This window comes from Loxodonta africana, chromosome 5 (assembly GCF_030014295.1).
Source record: "Loxodonta africana isolate mLoxAfr1 chromosome 5, mLoxAfr1.hap2, whole genome shotgun sequence".
NCBI lineage: Eukaryota > Metazoa > Chordata > Mammalia > Proboscidea > Elephantidae > Loxodonta > Loxodonta africana.
Window position 1 is genome coordinate 83682909 of NC_087346.1, and position 17535 is coordinate 83700443.

Below are 17535 nucleotides of genomic sequence, written 5' to 3' on the forward strand. Positions count from 1 at the left end.
TCCTTAAGTCAGATGTTCCTAACCCAAGGACTGCCTCTATAAAACACGGTGTTCGTACAACATCTGAATCACATAGCATTCTAGTTCACAGAACATACTGTGGACGTTAAGCAATACATGACTGTAATGTGATAGCTCTGTTTGGACCTCATGTTTTGTTTGGTGACTCCTTCTGTTCCTTTCAAAATAACAATTGTCAAAAAAACTTCCCTGGGTTCCAGAATATTGAAAGGGTTTGATATTATCTGCTCTTTTTAGCAAAAGTAAGGTAATATTCTCTGGTCATGTCATTTATGTAACTTGCCACCACAGAATATGGATCATCAATGGAGGCATAGGTAGCTTTTAGATCTACTCAAAGGCTACTCAAAGGCTAAAAAGATGAGTTAAGCTGCTTCGGGAGTTCTTTGAAAAGGACAGAGGGGGCCCATACTTGATTCATGAGCAGAAAAAAAAATTATATCAAGAGCTTTTATAAAGGTACACAAAAGTATCTTTAATGAGATCATAGATTAAGTTAAGCTCAACTTATTATGCATGACTATTTTAAAATTTTATCAATGTTTCCATCAATAGAGGAAACGGTAAAGGTTCCTTATATAGTTTTATATCATGGCAATGGAAAATAGATTTTATAGAATAATAGTAGCTCTAAATACAAACATGATGGCAAAATTTGACATATGAGATTTTAACACAATAACTAATTCCCTACTACCATTTTTATGAAAAAAAATTGTAGGTAATTTATCTCTAATTTATATAAAATTAAAAGTTTATCAGAAATCACGAAGCTGAAAGCTAATTCAGATAATAAAAAATTTATAATCAAAATTTCAAGATGACAGAATTACAATTTAATATAAGAATGAATGAGAGTTAATATGTGTATATCATGAAACCAAAATAAGTGGTTTTGTTCTGGTTTCATTCTGCTTCTAGAATTCCTTCAAAAAACCTGTTATACCTAGGATCTATCATAAATGCGGTAATATGAATCCAAGACTATGGATTCATGATGTAAAATGTTATTTTTAATGCACATTCACAGTATATAATGCAACGTATTAAAAATATTCCATTTAAATACCATGCTAAATTTGGTTAATATAGGCCTAATTGTCAACATGGTACTTTGAAACAGACACATACATACATACCTATATACACATACATGTATATTTTGTATATCCCAATCACAAAGAACAACTGCCTTTCCATCCTAAACAATGTGTGTGAGTGTTGTGAAAGCATATACACATATACCGCTGCAGATCTATCTGCATTCCCATACACACCTTACAGATGCGCAAATGATCTATTAATTTCCTATGGACTTTGTATTATATACATGGGCTACTGTATCAATGATAGTAACTGATACCTGGGTAATAAACTGTATTTACCCTCATTTGCATAATGAGAAATCTTTTGGACCCCTGATGGGTTTTTCACATGTGGTTTGGGCTTTATGAAAACTAACACAGGAGGCTCAATAACTTTCTCTAACTTTGCACATATGTGCACCAGCCACACACAGAGTATGTACACAAACACACAAATATTTCAAAATGAAAAAATGTCTAACAATACTGCATAGGACATTGACATGGTAATACAATCAGCATCTGTGCTTGGATACCACTATTATCGGACTATCAGTTATTCCCGTTACACTGGGATTACTCCCTTCTCACCCAATCTCCTTCATAGAACAGTTAGATTTCTTTTAAAGAAAGGGAAAAATGGATGCTCAGAAACATTGTGTTTTTAATCTGATATAGCCCTCTGGCTTACCCTAGAGATTGTGTATTTGTGTGTATGTGTAAAAATCACATTATATACAATACAATTTTTACAGAAAGCCTGGCAGCTACAAATAAGAGGTAGAACTACTCAAAACTATGTTTCCTGCTGCAGGAAAAAATTCATTTTTCTTTACAGTAATTAAAAAAAAGTTTAAAAAATTGACAAAAAATAAGTTGCAGGTTAGGCCCCATAATTTAAACAACAAAATCTAGGAAGAAAAATATTCTTCAATGTACTCAACAGATAAGTTCATTAAAGGGTTAAAAAAAGTTGCATAGGAAAAGGGACATTCCAGCACTTTGCTACATTGATGGCAATAGTTGCTCTACAGGGAGTAAAGTACCTTTAGTTTTTCTTCTTTTGAAAACTCTAAGATTAGGGTTTACAAGCAAGAGCAAGTTAGGATAGCAGCACTTTTTCCAGTCCTGGAGAGCTCTATAAGCGAGAATCTGCTTGCAGGTCAAGGTTTGTTTTACCAGACAGAAAGGCAAGCCAGGAAGCACAGCTCCAAAGCTAAAGTTGTAAGTTCCTTCAATATTTTAATAAAAGGTATCAAAAAATCCTTAATACTTTTGCCCTCTGCTTGAGAAAGGAAAGGGACAGGGTCTGTGTCTTGAGTGACAGAGAAATTTGGTTGTCAGAGGACATATGTGAAAGTATGAGAAACAAGGGAGGACTCTTCAGATGCTGTTTTTAAGGAACTATTGTCTTGATTTTACCTATGCAAAAGAAAAGCAGAGAGAGCACTATGTTATTTGGCCAGTGACCAAAACACAAAACAAAACTTCAAGAAATACACAAGTTACCAAAGGAGAAAAACAAGAACATAACGAAAACTGTCAGTTTTAAGAAAGACGAACAGGTTACAATGAAGTTTCTGTTCCCTTGCTCCTCCAGAAATAATCATTGTCTTCAGGCTCAAGTTCTATTCTAATTTGAGGCACAACTTTTATTGGAGTTCTAGGAGGACTAGAGAAAAACAAAAAGAAAAAAAAGTAAGTAAATCAGGTTTCTTTTACCATCTATTAATTGCTCATGCATTATACAGAAGCCAAATGTGTCATTCTTTGTTCTCTTTGAATACTTATCCTGTCCTTCTATATTAAAAAGAAAAAAACAACAAAAAAAATGATACTTTAAATGGAATAAGGGTACCAGGAGAGTCAAGAAATCAAGTAAAAATTTCATAAGATCCCACACACAGATTTAAAAAAAAAAAAAAGGAAAGAAAGAACAAGAAACTAGAAGGAGGACTATCAAAGGTGGGTTATACTAAGATTAAAAGAAAACAACATTAAGACAAAACTCAGAGATTTCACTCTCTTGAAAAGCAAATAGGACCTGGAATCTCTAGAATCTTGTTAAGAGGGAAGGAAACTACTGGAGAAGAGCTGTCAGGAAACAACTCAAAACCAAAACCCACTGCCGTCGAGTTGATTCCGACTCATAGCGACTCTATAGGACAGAGTAGAACTGCCCCATAGAGTTTCCAAGGAGTACCTGGTGGATTCAAAGGCTGGACAGTTACCCCTTAAATCAGAGATGATACTGAGATTCTAAGAGCTAACATTGATCCTGGGCTTTAACTTAATGGCACTAAAGATTCCATTATTTCTAAGCATTAAGTAGGTCTCTTATAACGCTTTCTACCAGTAAAAGCTGGGATGAGGTTCTGGGATTGGTAATTTATTTAAGATAAATCTTAGAGTGGAAGAAGAACGAGAAGTTCTGCCAATAACAGGCCACGAACTACATTTCTATGGGGCAATCATCTCGCAGAACAACAAAAAATACTGGGCTGTCCTTTACCTTGGCGTACCAAGTGACTGAAGGAAAGGAATTTTATCAGCATGATGTGTGGCGTTCAAGGAATGTTGGTGATCTTTCTCCTGGGGAGGAAAAAAAAAAGTTTAAAAATCATATGTAGTAGATCTTTAGTAAAGTATAAAATTAAGAGTAAAAATAAAGATGTTTACAAAAATCAGTCTGTCCTCTCATTGATGCATTTTTTCACAAATGGAAAGAATAAGACAGACAAGTTTAGATAGTTTAAATAAACATTGTATCGAACTAAGAATTTAAGTAGGATCACTTAGCTTCATTTACTCTAGGTTTTCTGGGATGGACCATTGTTGTTCTTTTCAGTGAGAGGAGAAAGAGAGAGGAACCATGTTTAGCAGGTGATAGCACTGACTTTAATGCCCAAGGCATTGGTTTTTCTTTCATCTTCAGCATTCACAATTTTATCCTGCTGTTATTCATGAGAGAAAACAAAAAAGATTGAGGAAATTTCTACTTCTATCATATTTTGTTCTTTCATGGATTGTAAATGATGAACATGACATAGAAAATATTTCAGTAAAAATAAACATGCTTATTCTGTTTAAGTAAATTTTTAATATATCAATTTCTATGAATCCTTTTTAAGGATTTTTTGAGCATATAAAGAACAATTAGCACCACATAATCAATTTGCCATAAACCTTTTCCAGAAGCCTCAAATTCTGGCTAATGATGGCTTTTTTTTTTAAGCCACCTTTAAACTGCACTTAGAAGGGCAATATCAGGTTATGATGCCAACAGAAGAAATATATGCTATGCTCCAGTCAGTCTTCTTTTGCCATTAATGCTCTAGACATAAAAAATGAAGCCAGATCATGGTTTAAGGGAGCTTGGATTCAAATAGAAAATCTTAACCAAATCCTGTTGATAGAAATGAGCAGAAATTAGCTCTTAAATTGGATACCAAAGATGAGATTGTTTTAATATTTTGTTCCTTAAACCCAGTATGGTAGCTAGCCTCCAGGATAGCTCCCAGTGATGTCCACTCCCATGGTATTTGTGTCCTTGTGAGATTCCTTCCACATTGTACCAGGATTGGTAGATGTTTCTCATAGAATATGGCAGACGCGATGGTATGTTACTTCTGATATTTGGTTATAAAAAACATTATAGCTTCTGTCTTGGTTTCTCTCTCTCTCTCCCTCTCCCTCCCTCTAACCCCTCTGAGGAAAGCCATGTCAGGAGAAGCCCTATGGAGATACCCACGTGTCAGGAAACAGAATTTCCAAGCAATGGCCTCGTAAGTGAGCTTGGAACCGGATTCCCCAGCTACGGTGCAGCCTTCAGAGATTTCAGTCCCAGCCAATAAATAGCATGACTGCACCCTCATGAGAAACCCTAAACCAGAACCATCTCAGCTGCTTCTAAATTTTTGACTGTCAAGAACTGTGTGAGAAAATACCTGTTTGTTGTTTTAAGCTGCTAAGTTTTGTGTTAATTTGTTACGCAGCAACAGATAACCATTATAATCCATTTCCCCCCAAAACAGTCATTAATTTGAAACTTTTCTTGGTAACCTCTTATGGAAGTTGAAGCGGTATTGTCAAACAGAAATAAAAATGAGCCTCAACTCTCTTTTTTCCCTGTAAGAGAGAAGTATATTTTGAAGTACATCTGGATCTGAGAAATCAAAGTAAATAGTAGCTTGGAGGTGACTGCTGCTTGCTATTCGAAAAGTTTAAGACACTCACTAATGTTACAAGAGAAGTTTTCTCCCTTTAAAAGTGGCCTATTAATTCAACAGAAAAGCTGCCATGTCTCAAACCATTACACCTTAGCCACAGACTATTACCCCAAAAAGAGCAGTGCAGTTACAAAAAGTGTTTTCAAATACATGGGCAACAAAGCAATTAGGAAGAAAATGCACGTATCTTATAAATTATACCTAAAAAGTTGTGCTAATATTTCATGATTGCCAATTTAATTGAAAATAACAATTATTCCAAATTCTCAATATTAGCAATTGATTCATTGATCATTGAGAGACCCATGATGCAATTTCACTTTTGAGCTGATTTGGTCATTGGTTGAAACCTAAGGAAGACAAACAGTAACAGACAGTGATGTAGTACTATAAGCTGCAATTCTAAATTCAAGGAGAAGAAAGAAAAATGAATAAAAAACATGGTTACAAGTTCAGCAATTGCAAGGAACTTAAAATGACTTCAGTGAGAGAAAAGACAACCAAACACAAACTTAAAAGTTATGGATGAAAGGAAGAAGTTAAGAATGAAGCTCAGGGATTGTAAAAATAAGGTTTTATAATGAAGTGTAAACCGTCACATAGAAAAAAAAAAGAGAAGATAGAGGGAAAATTAATGTAGATGACAGTTCTGAAGTTTTTTCTCGGCAAGTGCAAATCATATTCAAGCAGGCATGCAAGAGGTTAGTTCTACTCACTGTCGGAAGGTTTGCTATCACTTAGGAAAGGCTGCTGTTCCATGATGTCCATTGGAATTTTAATACTTGGAACTTTTTCTGAGTATGGGCAGTCAGACTGTAAAAGAAATGTATAAAATTTTTTAGAATGTTTTTTATTATACAGCTCCCCTACCTCCCAGTATAGATCGAACCTCTCATATTATCATTTATGTTTTTTTAAGAACAAAAGTCTTAGATATACTCTTTTGTACTTTGCTACCTTTTCAAATTCTACACAATCCCATCCTGTTTATTTTCATCTCTTCTGAGTTAATTGTATTCCATCAATGAAAACTAGAACTATACCAAGTGGAGATCCCTACAATTTAAAACAACTTTAAAGCTTTCTATAAACTGGATTCCCAATCAACAGACACTTATGGGTTTGCTGTATGTGTGTAGTGAATAATCTCAGTCTGAAAACAGATTAAATCTGCTATTTTAGAAGGCTTCTAGGAAACTTCCTAAATTATTATATGGTGTTGAAATTCTCGATTTGTTCATGTTCCTTGACTCTGTTTCCAGGAAAATAATGACCCCAACTTTCTTCCCAAGACAGGTCACAGATTTTTCTAACATCTACTACCTTATGACCTTCCATACCACTTGAAAATAATCCTCCCTTACGTTAATACTCTAGCAAATATTACTTTATTGTTAAAAATTCATTTCAATGTGGTTATAGTATATTTGATATTTGAAAACCTAAGCAAAACATGAGAAAATAAAAAAAGAATGCTGCCTATGATGGTCAGACAAATGCAGAATCATAATCAGAATAAAAAGGTATAAAACCATGCAGCTAATGATGGGACTGCATAAAAAACTGTCCATTTAATCAAAACTGTAATCGATTTCTAAAGGATTATCACTTTGTTTTTCTTTGTTTTATTTATTTATTTATAATTCATGATACTGAATCCAAATCTATGTTTGGACGGAAAAGATCCAACTCATTTCTTAACCAAAACTATCTAAGAGATTATCTTTATATGAAAGAACATATGGGAACTAGGGTTTAAAGAAAGAAAAACTAAATCTTAACAAAAACTACTACCCACACTGAAAATTCCTTTACGAGTGAATATAACGATGGTAATGACACAGAATATTTTTTTAGAGGATTGTTGTTGTTAGGTGCCGTCGAGTCGGTTCCGACTCGTAGCGACCCTATGCACAACAGAACGAAACACTGCCCGGTCCTGCGCCATCCTTACAATCATTGTTATGCTTGAGCTCATTGTTGCTGCCACTGTGTCAGTCCACCTCGTTGAGGGTCTTCCTCTTTTCCAATGACCCTGTACTCTGCCAAGCATGATGTCCTCCTCCAGGGACTGATCCCTCCTGACAATATGTCCAAAGTATGTAAGACGCAGTTTCGCCATCCGAGCCTCCAAGGAGCATTCTGGCCTCACTTCTTCCAAGACAGATTTGTTCGTTCTTTTGGCAGTCCATGGTCTATTCAATATTCTTCCCCAACACCACAATTGAAAAGCATCAACTTTTCTTTGGTCTTCCTTATTCATTGTCCAGCTTTCACATGCATATGATGTGATTGAAAATACCATGGCTTGGGTCAGGCGCACCCTATTCTTCAGGGTGACATCTTTGCTCTTCAACACTTTAAAGAGGCCCTTTGCAGCAGATTTACCCAATGCAATGTGTCTTTTGATTTCCTGACTGCTGGTTCCATGTGTGTTGACTGTGGACCCAAGTAAAATGAAGTCCTTGACAACTTCAATCTCTTCCCTGTTTATCGTGATGCTGCTCATTGGTCCAGTTGTGAGGATTTTTGTTTTCTTTATGCTGAGATGCAGCCCATACTGAAGGCTGTGGTCTTTGATCGTCATCAGTAAGTGCTTCAGGTCCTCCTCACTTTCAGCAACCAAGGCTGTGTCATCTACATAACGCAGGTTGTTAATGAGTCTTCCTCCAATCCTGATGCCCCATTCTTCTTCATATAGTCCAGCTTCTCATATTATTTGTTCAGCATACAGATTAAATAGGTATGGTGAAAAAATACAACCCTGACTCATACCTTTCCTGACTTTAAACTAGGCAGTAGCCCCTTGTTCTGTCCAAACAACTGCCTCTTGATCTATGTAAAGGTTCCTCATGAGCACAATTAAGTGTTCTGGAATTCCCATTCTTCACAATGTTATCCATAGTTTGTTATGATCCACACAGTCAAATGCCTTTGCATAGTCAATAAAACACAGGTAAACATCCTTCTGGTATTCTCTGCTTTCATCCAGGATCCATCTGACATCAGCAATGATATCCCTGGTTCCACATCCTCTTCTAAAACCGGCCTGAATTTCTGGCAGTTCCCTGTCAATATAATGCTGCAGCTGCTTTTGAATGATCTTCAGCAAAATTTGCTTATGTGTGATATTAATGATATTGTTCTATAATTTCCACATTCAGTTGGATCACCTTTCTTGGAAATAGGCATAAATATGGATCTCTTCCAGTCAGTTAGCCAGGAAGCTCTCTTCCATGTTTCTTGGCATAGATGAGTGAGCACCTCCAACACTGCATCTGTTTGTTGAAACATCTCAATTGATATTCCATCAATTCCTGGCGCCTTGTTTTTCGCCAATGCCTTCAGAGCAGCTTGGACTTCTTCCTTCAGTACCATTGGTTCCTGATCATATGGCACCTCTTGAAATCATTGAATACAGACTAATTCTTTTTGGTATAATGACTCTGTGTATTCCTTCCATCTTCTTTTGATGCTTCCCGCGTCGTTTAATATTTTCCTCATGGAATCCTTCACTATTGCAACTCGAGGCTTGAATTTTTTCTTCAGTTCTTTCAGCTTGAGAAACGCCGAGTGTGTTCTTCCCTTTTGGTTTTCCATCTCTAGCTCTTTGCACATGTCATTATAATACTTGGTCTTCTCGAGAGGCCCTTTGAAATCTTCTGTTCAGTTCTTTTACTTCATCAATTCTTCCTTTTGCTTTAGCTGCTCGATGCTCAAAAGCAAGTTTCAGAGTCTCCTCTGACATCCATCTTGGTCTTTTCTTTCTTTCCTGTCTTTTCAGTGACCTCTTGCTTTCTTCATGGATGATGTCCTTGATGTCATTTCACAACTCATCTGGTCTTCGGTCACTAGTGTTCAGTGCATCAAATCTGTTCTTCAGATGGTCTCTAAATTCAGGTGGGATATACTCAAGGTCATATTTTGGCTCTTGTGGACTTGCTCCGATTTTCTTCAGTTTCAGCTTGAACTTGCATATGAGCAAGCTCCTGGCCTTGTTCTGACTGATGATATTGAGCTTTTCCATCGTCTCTTTCCACAGATGTAGTCAATTTGATTTCTGTGTGTTCCATCTGGTGAGGTCCATGTGTACAGTCACCGTTTATGTTGGTGAAAGAAGGTATTTGCAATGAAGAAGTCGTTGGTCTTGCAAAATTCTATCATTCGATCTCCGGCATTGTTTCTATCACCAAGACATATTTTCCAACTACTGATCCTTCTTCATTTCCAACTTTTGCATTACAATCACCAGTAATTATCAATGCATCTTGATTGCATGTTCGATCAATTTCAGACTGCCGCAGCTGATAAAAATCTTCTATTTCTTCATCTTTGACCCTAGTGGTTGGTGCGTAAATTTGAATAATAGTCATATTAACTGGTCTTCTTTGTAGGTATATGGATATTATCCTATCACTGACAGCGTTGTACTTTAGGATACATCTTGAAATGTTCTTTTTGACGATGAATGCAATACCATTCCTTTTCCAGTGGTCATTCCCAGCATAGTAGACTATATGATTGTCTGATTCAAAATGGCCAATACCAGTCCATTTCAGCTCACTAATACCTAGGATATCGATGTTCATGTGTTCCATTTCATTTTGGATGATTTCCAATTTTCCTAGATTCATACTTTGTACACTCCAGGTTCTGATTATTAATGGATGTTTGCAGCTGTTTCTTCTCATTTTGAGTCGTGCCACATCAGCAAATGAAGGTCCTGAAAACTTCACTCCATCCATGTCATTAAGGTCAATTCTACTTTGAGGGGGCAGCTCTTGTGTGTTGCTGTGATGCTGGAGGCTATGCCACCAGTATTCAGATACCAGCAGAGTCACCCATGGAGGACAGGTTTCAGCTGAGCTTCCAGACTAAGACACACTAGGAAGAAGGACCCGGCAGTCTACTTCTGAAAAGCATTAGCTAGTGAAAACCTTATGATTAGCAGCGGAACATTGTCTGATATATGCTGGAAGATGAGCCCCCCAAGTTGGAAGGCACTCAAAAGATGACTGGGGAAGAGCTGCCTCCTTTACAGGATTAAGGTAATATAATTAAAATGACAAAAAGAAAAAAAAAATCAAGATGCTACATGCACCTACTTTTATGAGAATGCTAAGAGAGGCAAATCCTATTATAGTATTTCAAACATTTCCCAAAATATTATCATTTATAGGTGGACAGGCCCGCAACCTATCAGGTTCAAAAGTAACTGTGAATGGCTCAAAATATTGGCAAGCCATGATGTCCATGACTACTCAAAATATTAGAGCTCCGTGCTCCTGGGTGGCTCCCTGGATCCATAAACCTCACAGCATGAGGCTATCAGGTGAACATCAGAAGAGCCACCTTCCAAATGCAGATGTCCCAAATAATGAGATCAATAAATAGAACTTGCTACACAGGTACACTGGATTCACTATGCAAGAAGAAATGTGTAAGTTTGTTTTGGGGGTTGTGGGGAGAAAAGAAAGAGTAAGAAACAAGTCAAGCACAGCATTATCTTCAAGAACTCTAGAGCTAGAGATATGGAACTGAAGATAAGAAATATTATTAATAAAAGGGCAGCATTGTTAAAATAAAATATGATTTGTTGAAAATAAAATCTAAAAAATTGCAAGAAACTTTTCAAGAGCTCATTTGATCCAATTACTGGCACTAGAGAAGATGACATTTTAAACTATTCCCCAAAGTTGATACTTTTTTTTCTTAAAAAACCATTAGAGAAGAGAATTCCGTAACATTACTTCACACATTCAAAACGAGTCATGAATTTTAAGTTGAGTGCCCATGTACATAAGCTGAGGTACCTGTTTCGAAAATTCAAGATGAAACACTAATTATCTTAATATTTCAGGCAACCTTGTTTCTTCTAATCTTGAATGGTCCAAAAATTATTTCAAATTTTGATTTCTACCCAAATGGGTAAATATGTCATTTTTCTTAGCACTGTATTCTTACGCAAATAACATGCACCTTCTACATTTGTTTGCCAACTACACCCTCCCCCTGTGAAGTATTTTCATAAGTGCTGCTATGCCAATTTTTTTTACATGTTGCTGTAAAAAATAATTTGCATAGCGTGTTATGAAAATACTTGGGGAAGGAAGGGTGTAGTTGGCAAATGTAGAAGGTACATGCTATTTGCATGAAAATATGGTACTACATCTAGTCAATTTAAACACTGTCATGGATTGAATTATGTCTCCCCAAAAATGTGTGTATCAGTTTGGCTGGGCCATGGTTCCCAGTACTGTGTGATTTTCCTATGTGTTGTAAATCCTGCCTCTACGACGTTAATGAGGGAGGATGGGCAGCAGTTGTGTTAGTGAGGCAGGACTCAGTCTACAAGATTGAATTGTGTCTTGAGGCAATCTCTTGAGATATAAAAGATAGAAGTAAGCAGAGAGACACAGGGACCTCACTCCACCAAGAAAGCAGTGCCAGGGGCAGAGTGCATCCTTTGGACCTCGGGTCTTTGGGTGGTGGAGAAGCTCCTAGTTCAGGGGAAGATTGATGAGAAGGCCAACAGAAGGAGAAAGCCTTCCCCTGGATCTAACACCCTGAATTTGGACTTTTCGCCCACTTACTCTTTGTTAAAGCCATCCACTTGTGGTATTTCTGTTATAGCAGCACTAGATGACTAAGACAAACATATTCTCTCTTTTTATGTCATTACTGGAAACAGAAAATCTATATGCTTGTTAAGACAGTCATAAAAGCTCCCTCAGATTTTTTTTTCTCTTTAGCTAAATATGCCTTGCGTATTTAGCCTTTTCTTACTGGATCAGTTCATCTAAAATCTAATTCTGCCTGTTAGTTTCCTTCACTGTACTATTTCCAAGTTCTCCAAAAAGAGTATACTCAGAAAGCCTGATCAATTGGAAATAACCAGACATGCTTAGATTAGAATTTTGGCTTTGCCATCTATGGCTGTGTACACTTTGAAAAATGACTTAACATTTCTCAGTCTAAATTTTTTCATCTGAAAAACAGGAGCAAACCTTTAAAGAGCTGTTTTATAACAATTAAGGATTAGGTATGCATTATCAATCAATATTATCATGTACAGAGTAGATGCTTATTAAAAAAATAACTATGCCTTCACTTTAGAATAGGTGAGAATACAAAAAATAATAATAATTTGTGATAGTGCACTGCTTGAAGTCCAGATTGGATCTTCACATAGAAAATGTCATTTTGGCAGTCCTTTCAAAAGACTACTGGAGAAGCTGTATGCGTGTGTGTTAAGGAAAACAAACACCAGATTTTCTCCTAGCACTGATTACCGACCCCCATTGAAGCATCTGTGTTTCTGCAAAATAGTCTCCTGCAGAAAATAAATGGGCAACAATTTTATTTCTTCACTTAACCACCCAATTATAGGAGGACCATCTGGACTATGACACTGAACACTACAATTATGTAAGAACCCAAATTCTAATTCTTTTTCTTTATATTGAAGGGTTACAGAGAAGTAATTTTAAATCATGTTAGTCTAAGTACAATAGTATAGAACTTTGCTTGAGGGTCTACTCAAGTAGATACATAGATCATGCGGGTGTGGTCATTAACATCTGTCCACATTATGCTTAAAATCACATAAAATTGATAGCTATTGTCTCATATTTAAAGCCTAGATTATCAAGAGCAAACAAGTATATTTTATAGTATTACTATGCAAATTTCCTCTATGAGATTGTAATTGTTTTAAAGGTGGTGGGTTTTTTTTTTTTTTAGAATTCACTATGTCACTATGGTTACAGAAAGACTTCAGAAAATATAAAATACCAAAGAGAGAAACCCAAGGTGAACAAGGAAAGGTGAAATGAATAACATGTGACATGACCAGGTATACACTCTTGGAACTTGGTTCTTCATCTCACATATCTCTCATCAGAGATTTAAAAATATATATTTTTCACATTTTTTTCTTTAAATTACTTTGGAATTTTGAAAAGTTCCTTACATCATCATTGTCACTGTCTAGACTTCCTTTCTTCTTTTTCTTTTTCTTCTCATCTTCCTTCTTTTTCTTGTCCTTTTCTGGAATGACATCATCAAGGAAGCTAAGGTCATGCTGGGAGAAGAAGTAGTCCATGCCTCTTCTGACAGCTACAAGTGCCAAGATCTGGAAGGATAAATGTAAAAAGTATGAGAGAACACCATGTAAGATGAAGTCATTGTGAGTATTGATATTGCCACATCAAAGTAAGCAGAAATCTATTTAATATAAGGCTAGAGTATGACAGAACTCATATGGCTTTTACAGACTTACATTAAGTGGACCGTGAACATTTTCTTCATGGGGAAAGTTGGTTCACAGAAAGTTAAAACTCATTTTTTGTTCACTGAACAGTATAATTTCATTCAAGCAAAATTTTAATGTGAAAGGATTATTTTTTGAAACCATTTCCTTCTGTGTCAGATTTTTAACACAATATCTGAAATTTAAAGGGGAAAGTAATCTGTTTATGATTACTAATTATTCAGAATTAAAATATTGTATGTTGTTGTTAAGTGCTATTGAGTCAGTTCTGACTCATAGTGACCCTAGGTACAACAGAAAGGACACTGCCCAATTCTGTGCCATTCTCAGGATCATTATTATGCTTGATCCCACTGTTGCAGCCACTGTGTCAGTCCATCTCATCGAGGGTCTTCCTCTTTTTAGTTGACCCTATACTTTACCAAGCATGATGTCCTTCTCAAGGGACTGATCCCTCCTGATAAAACGCCCAAAGTAAGATGAAGTCTTGCCATCCTTGCTTCTAAGGAGCATTCTGATTTTATGTACTGGGACTCATAATAGATTCAACAGCAACTGGTTTCTTTTTCACTTCAATCACTACCATTAACTGCTTACCATGTGCCAGCTGCTGTACTAAGCACTTAGGTGTTATCTTATTTACTCCCCATCAAAACCTTGAGAAGTAGATATTATCATCTCCATTTTACAGCTGAGGAAACTGAAGTTTAGAGACATTGAGTATCTTATCCAAGATCACAGTGCCATAAAGGAAAGATACCAACAGTCCCACTTGTCTACCTCCAAAACCAGTATTCTTAAACTCTGTATCTTTGATTCTATGAATTGATCTTGAAGAGTAATCACTAGTTGATATTTAATAAGTCACCCAATCTGTCTAAATTTGGACAAAAAGTACTGCATCTGTTATTTAAACTGATTTCTGTAGTACAATGATATTTTTTAAAAATAACCTGCATTTGTGCCTATTATGTGTCAGGCATTGTGCTATTGTTGTTGTGTGCCCTCAGTCAACTCCAACTCACAGTGACCTTACAGGATAGCGTAGAACTGCTCCCATAGGGTTTCCTAGGCTGTAATCTTTACGGGAGTAGACTGCCACACATTTCTTCTTCAGAGTGGCTGGTAAGAACCAACCACAGATCTTTCAGGTAGCAGCTGAATGCTTAACCACTGTGCCATCAGGGTTCCTTGGCATCATGCTTGTTCTTGTTGTTTGTTAAGTGCTGTCAAGTCGGTTCTGACTCATAGTGACCCAATGTACAGCAAAATGAAACACTGTCCAGTCCTGCACCATTCTCAAAATTGTAGCTATGTTTGAGACCATTGTTAAAGCCTCTGTGTCAATCCATCTCATGGAGGGTCTTCTTTTTAGCTGACCGTCTACCTTACAAAGCATGATGTCCTTCCCTAGGGACAGGTCCCTCCTGATAACATATCCAAAGTACATGAGATGAGGTCTCATCAACCTTGCTTCTAAGGAGCACTTTGGCTGTACTTCTTCCAAGACAGACTTGTTCATTCTTCTGGCAGTCCATGGTATATTCAATATTCTTCGCCAACACCACAATTAAAAGGCATCAGTACTTTGGTTTTCCTTATTCATTGTCCAACTTTCACGTGCATATGAGGTCACTGAAAACATCATGACTTGGGTCAAGTTCACCTTAGTCCTCAAAATGACCTCTTTGCTTTTCAACACTCTAACAAGGTCTTTTGCAGCAAATTTCGTTTGATTTCTTGACTGCTGCTTCCATGGGCCTCAATTGTGGATCCAAGTAAAACGAAATCCCTGACAACTTCAATAATTTCTCCATTTATCATGATGTTCCTTATTGGTGCAGTAGTGAGGATTTTTGTTTTATGTTGTGGCGCAATCCATACTGAAGGCTGTAATTTTTGATCTTCATCAGTAAGTGCTTCCTGTCCTCTTGGCTTTCGTCAAGCAAGGTCGTGTCCTTTCCATACTGCAGGCTGTTAATGAGTCTTCCACCAATCCTGATGTTGTGTTTTTCTTCATATAATCCAGTTTCTTGGATTATTTGCTAAGCATACAGATTGAATAAGCATGGTGAAAGGATACAATCCTGACACACACATTTCCTGATTTTAAACAATGCAGCATCTCCTTATTTTGTTCACATGACTGCATCTTCATCTATTTACAGGTTCCACATGACTACAGTTATGTGTTCTGGATTTTCCATTCTTCACAATGCTAGCCATAATTTTTTATGATCCACACAGTCAAATGCTTTTGCATAGTCAATGAAACACAGGTAAACATCTTTCTGGTATTCTCTGCTTTCACTCAAGATCCACCTGACATCAGCAATGATATCCCTCATTCTATGTTCTCTTCTGAATCCTGCTTGAATTTCTGGCAGTTACCTGTGGATGTACTGCTGCAACCATTTTTGAATTATCTTCAGAAAATTTTTACTTGCATGTGCTTTGAATGATATTGTTCAATAATTTCCACATTCTGTTGGATCATCTTTCTTTGGAATGAGCATAAATACGGATCTCTTCCAGTCAGTTGCTCAGATAGCTGTCTTTCAAATTTCTTGGCATAGATGAGCACCTCAGGCGTTGCATCCATTTGTTGAAACATCTCAGTTGGTATTCTGTCAATCCCTGGAGCTTTGTTTTTTGCCAATGCCTTCAGCACAACAACTTGGGTTTCTTCCTTCAACATCCTTGATTCTTGATCATATGCTATCTCCTGAAATGGCTGAACTTTGACCAACTCTTTTTGGTACAGTGTCATGGACTGAATAGGGTACCCCTAAAACACCTGTCAACTTGGCTGGGCCATGATTCCCAATATTACGTGATCATCTGCCATTTTGTCATCTGATGTGATTTCCCTAAGTATTATAAATTCTGTCTCTATGATATTGATGGGATAGGATTATCAGCAGTTATGTTAATGGGGCAGGACTCAATCTACAAGATTAGATTGTGTCTTAAACCAATCTGTTTTGAGATATAAAAGAGGGAAGTGAGCAGAGAGACATGGGGACCTCATACGACCAAGAAGGCTGCACCGGGAGCAGAGTGCATCCTTTGGACCTGAGGTTCCTGCGCTGAGAAGCTCCTAGTACAGGGGAAGATTTATGACAAGGATCTTCCTTCAGAGTCAGTAGAGACAGAAAGCCTTCCTCTGGAGCTGAATTTGGACTTCTAGCCTACTAGACTGTGAGAAAATAAATTTTTCTTTCTTAAAGCCATCCACTTGTGGTATTTCTGTTATAGCAGCACTAGATGACTAAGACACACAGTGACTATGTATTCCTTCCATCTTCTTTTGGTGTTTCTTGCATTGTTCAATATTTTGCCTACAGAATCCTTCAATATTGTAAATCGAGGCTTGAATTTTTTCTTCAGTTCTTTCAGCTTAAGAAATGCCAAGCATGTTCTTCCCTTTTGGTTTTCTATCTCCAGGTCTTTGCTCATTTCATTATAATACTTTACTTTGTCTTCTTGAGCCACCCTTTGAAATCTTCTGTTCAGCTCTTTTGCTTCATCATTTCTTCCACTTGCTTTAACTACTCTAAGTTCAAGAGCAAGTTTCAGAGTCTCCTCTGACATCCAGTTTGGTCTTTTCTTTCTTTCCTGTCTTTTTTAATGACCTTTTGCTTTCTTCATATATGATGCCCTTGATGTCATCCCACAACTTGTCTGGTCTTCAGACATTAGCATTCAATGCATCAACTCTGTTCTTGAGATGGTCTCCAAGTTCAGGTCGGATATACTCAAGGTCATATTTTGGTTCTTGTGGACTTGTTTTAACTTTTTTTTTCTGCTTCAACTTAAATTTACATATGGGCAATTAATGGTCTGCTCGGCAGTTGGCCCCTGGCCTTGTTCTGACTTATGATATTGAGCTTTACCATCGTCTCTTTCCACAGGTGTAGTGGATTTG

General features: G+C 36.9%; 1 protein-coding gene across 3 annotated transcripts in view; it reads right to left on the reverse strand.

Moving 5' to 3' along the window:
* Positions 1-2483: 2483 nt before the first annotated feature.
* The window catches only part of SLC4A4 (solute carrier family 4 member 4), a 392825-nt gene continuing 377773 nt past the window's right edge, over positions 2484-17535 (reverse strand). For 2 of the 3 annotated variants that reach the window (XM_064285721.1, XM_064285720.1), the window contains 4 exons: positions 13308-13469; positions 6052-6148; positions 3619-3698; positions 2672-2778 (listed from right to left, as the gene is read on the reverse strand). In XM_064285721.1, coding sequence (XP_064141791.1) covers positions 3655-3698; positions 6052-6148; positions 13308-13469 — 303 coding nt within the window. In that variant the 3' untranslated portion in view covers positions 2672-2778; positions 3619-3654. Of the gene's footprint in view, positions 2779-3618; positions 3699-6051; positions 6149-13307; positions 13470-17535 lie in introns of all 3 variants that reach the window. The other variant, XM_064285722.1, reaches the window with a different exon arrangement.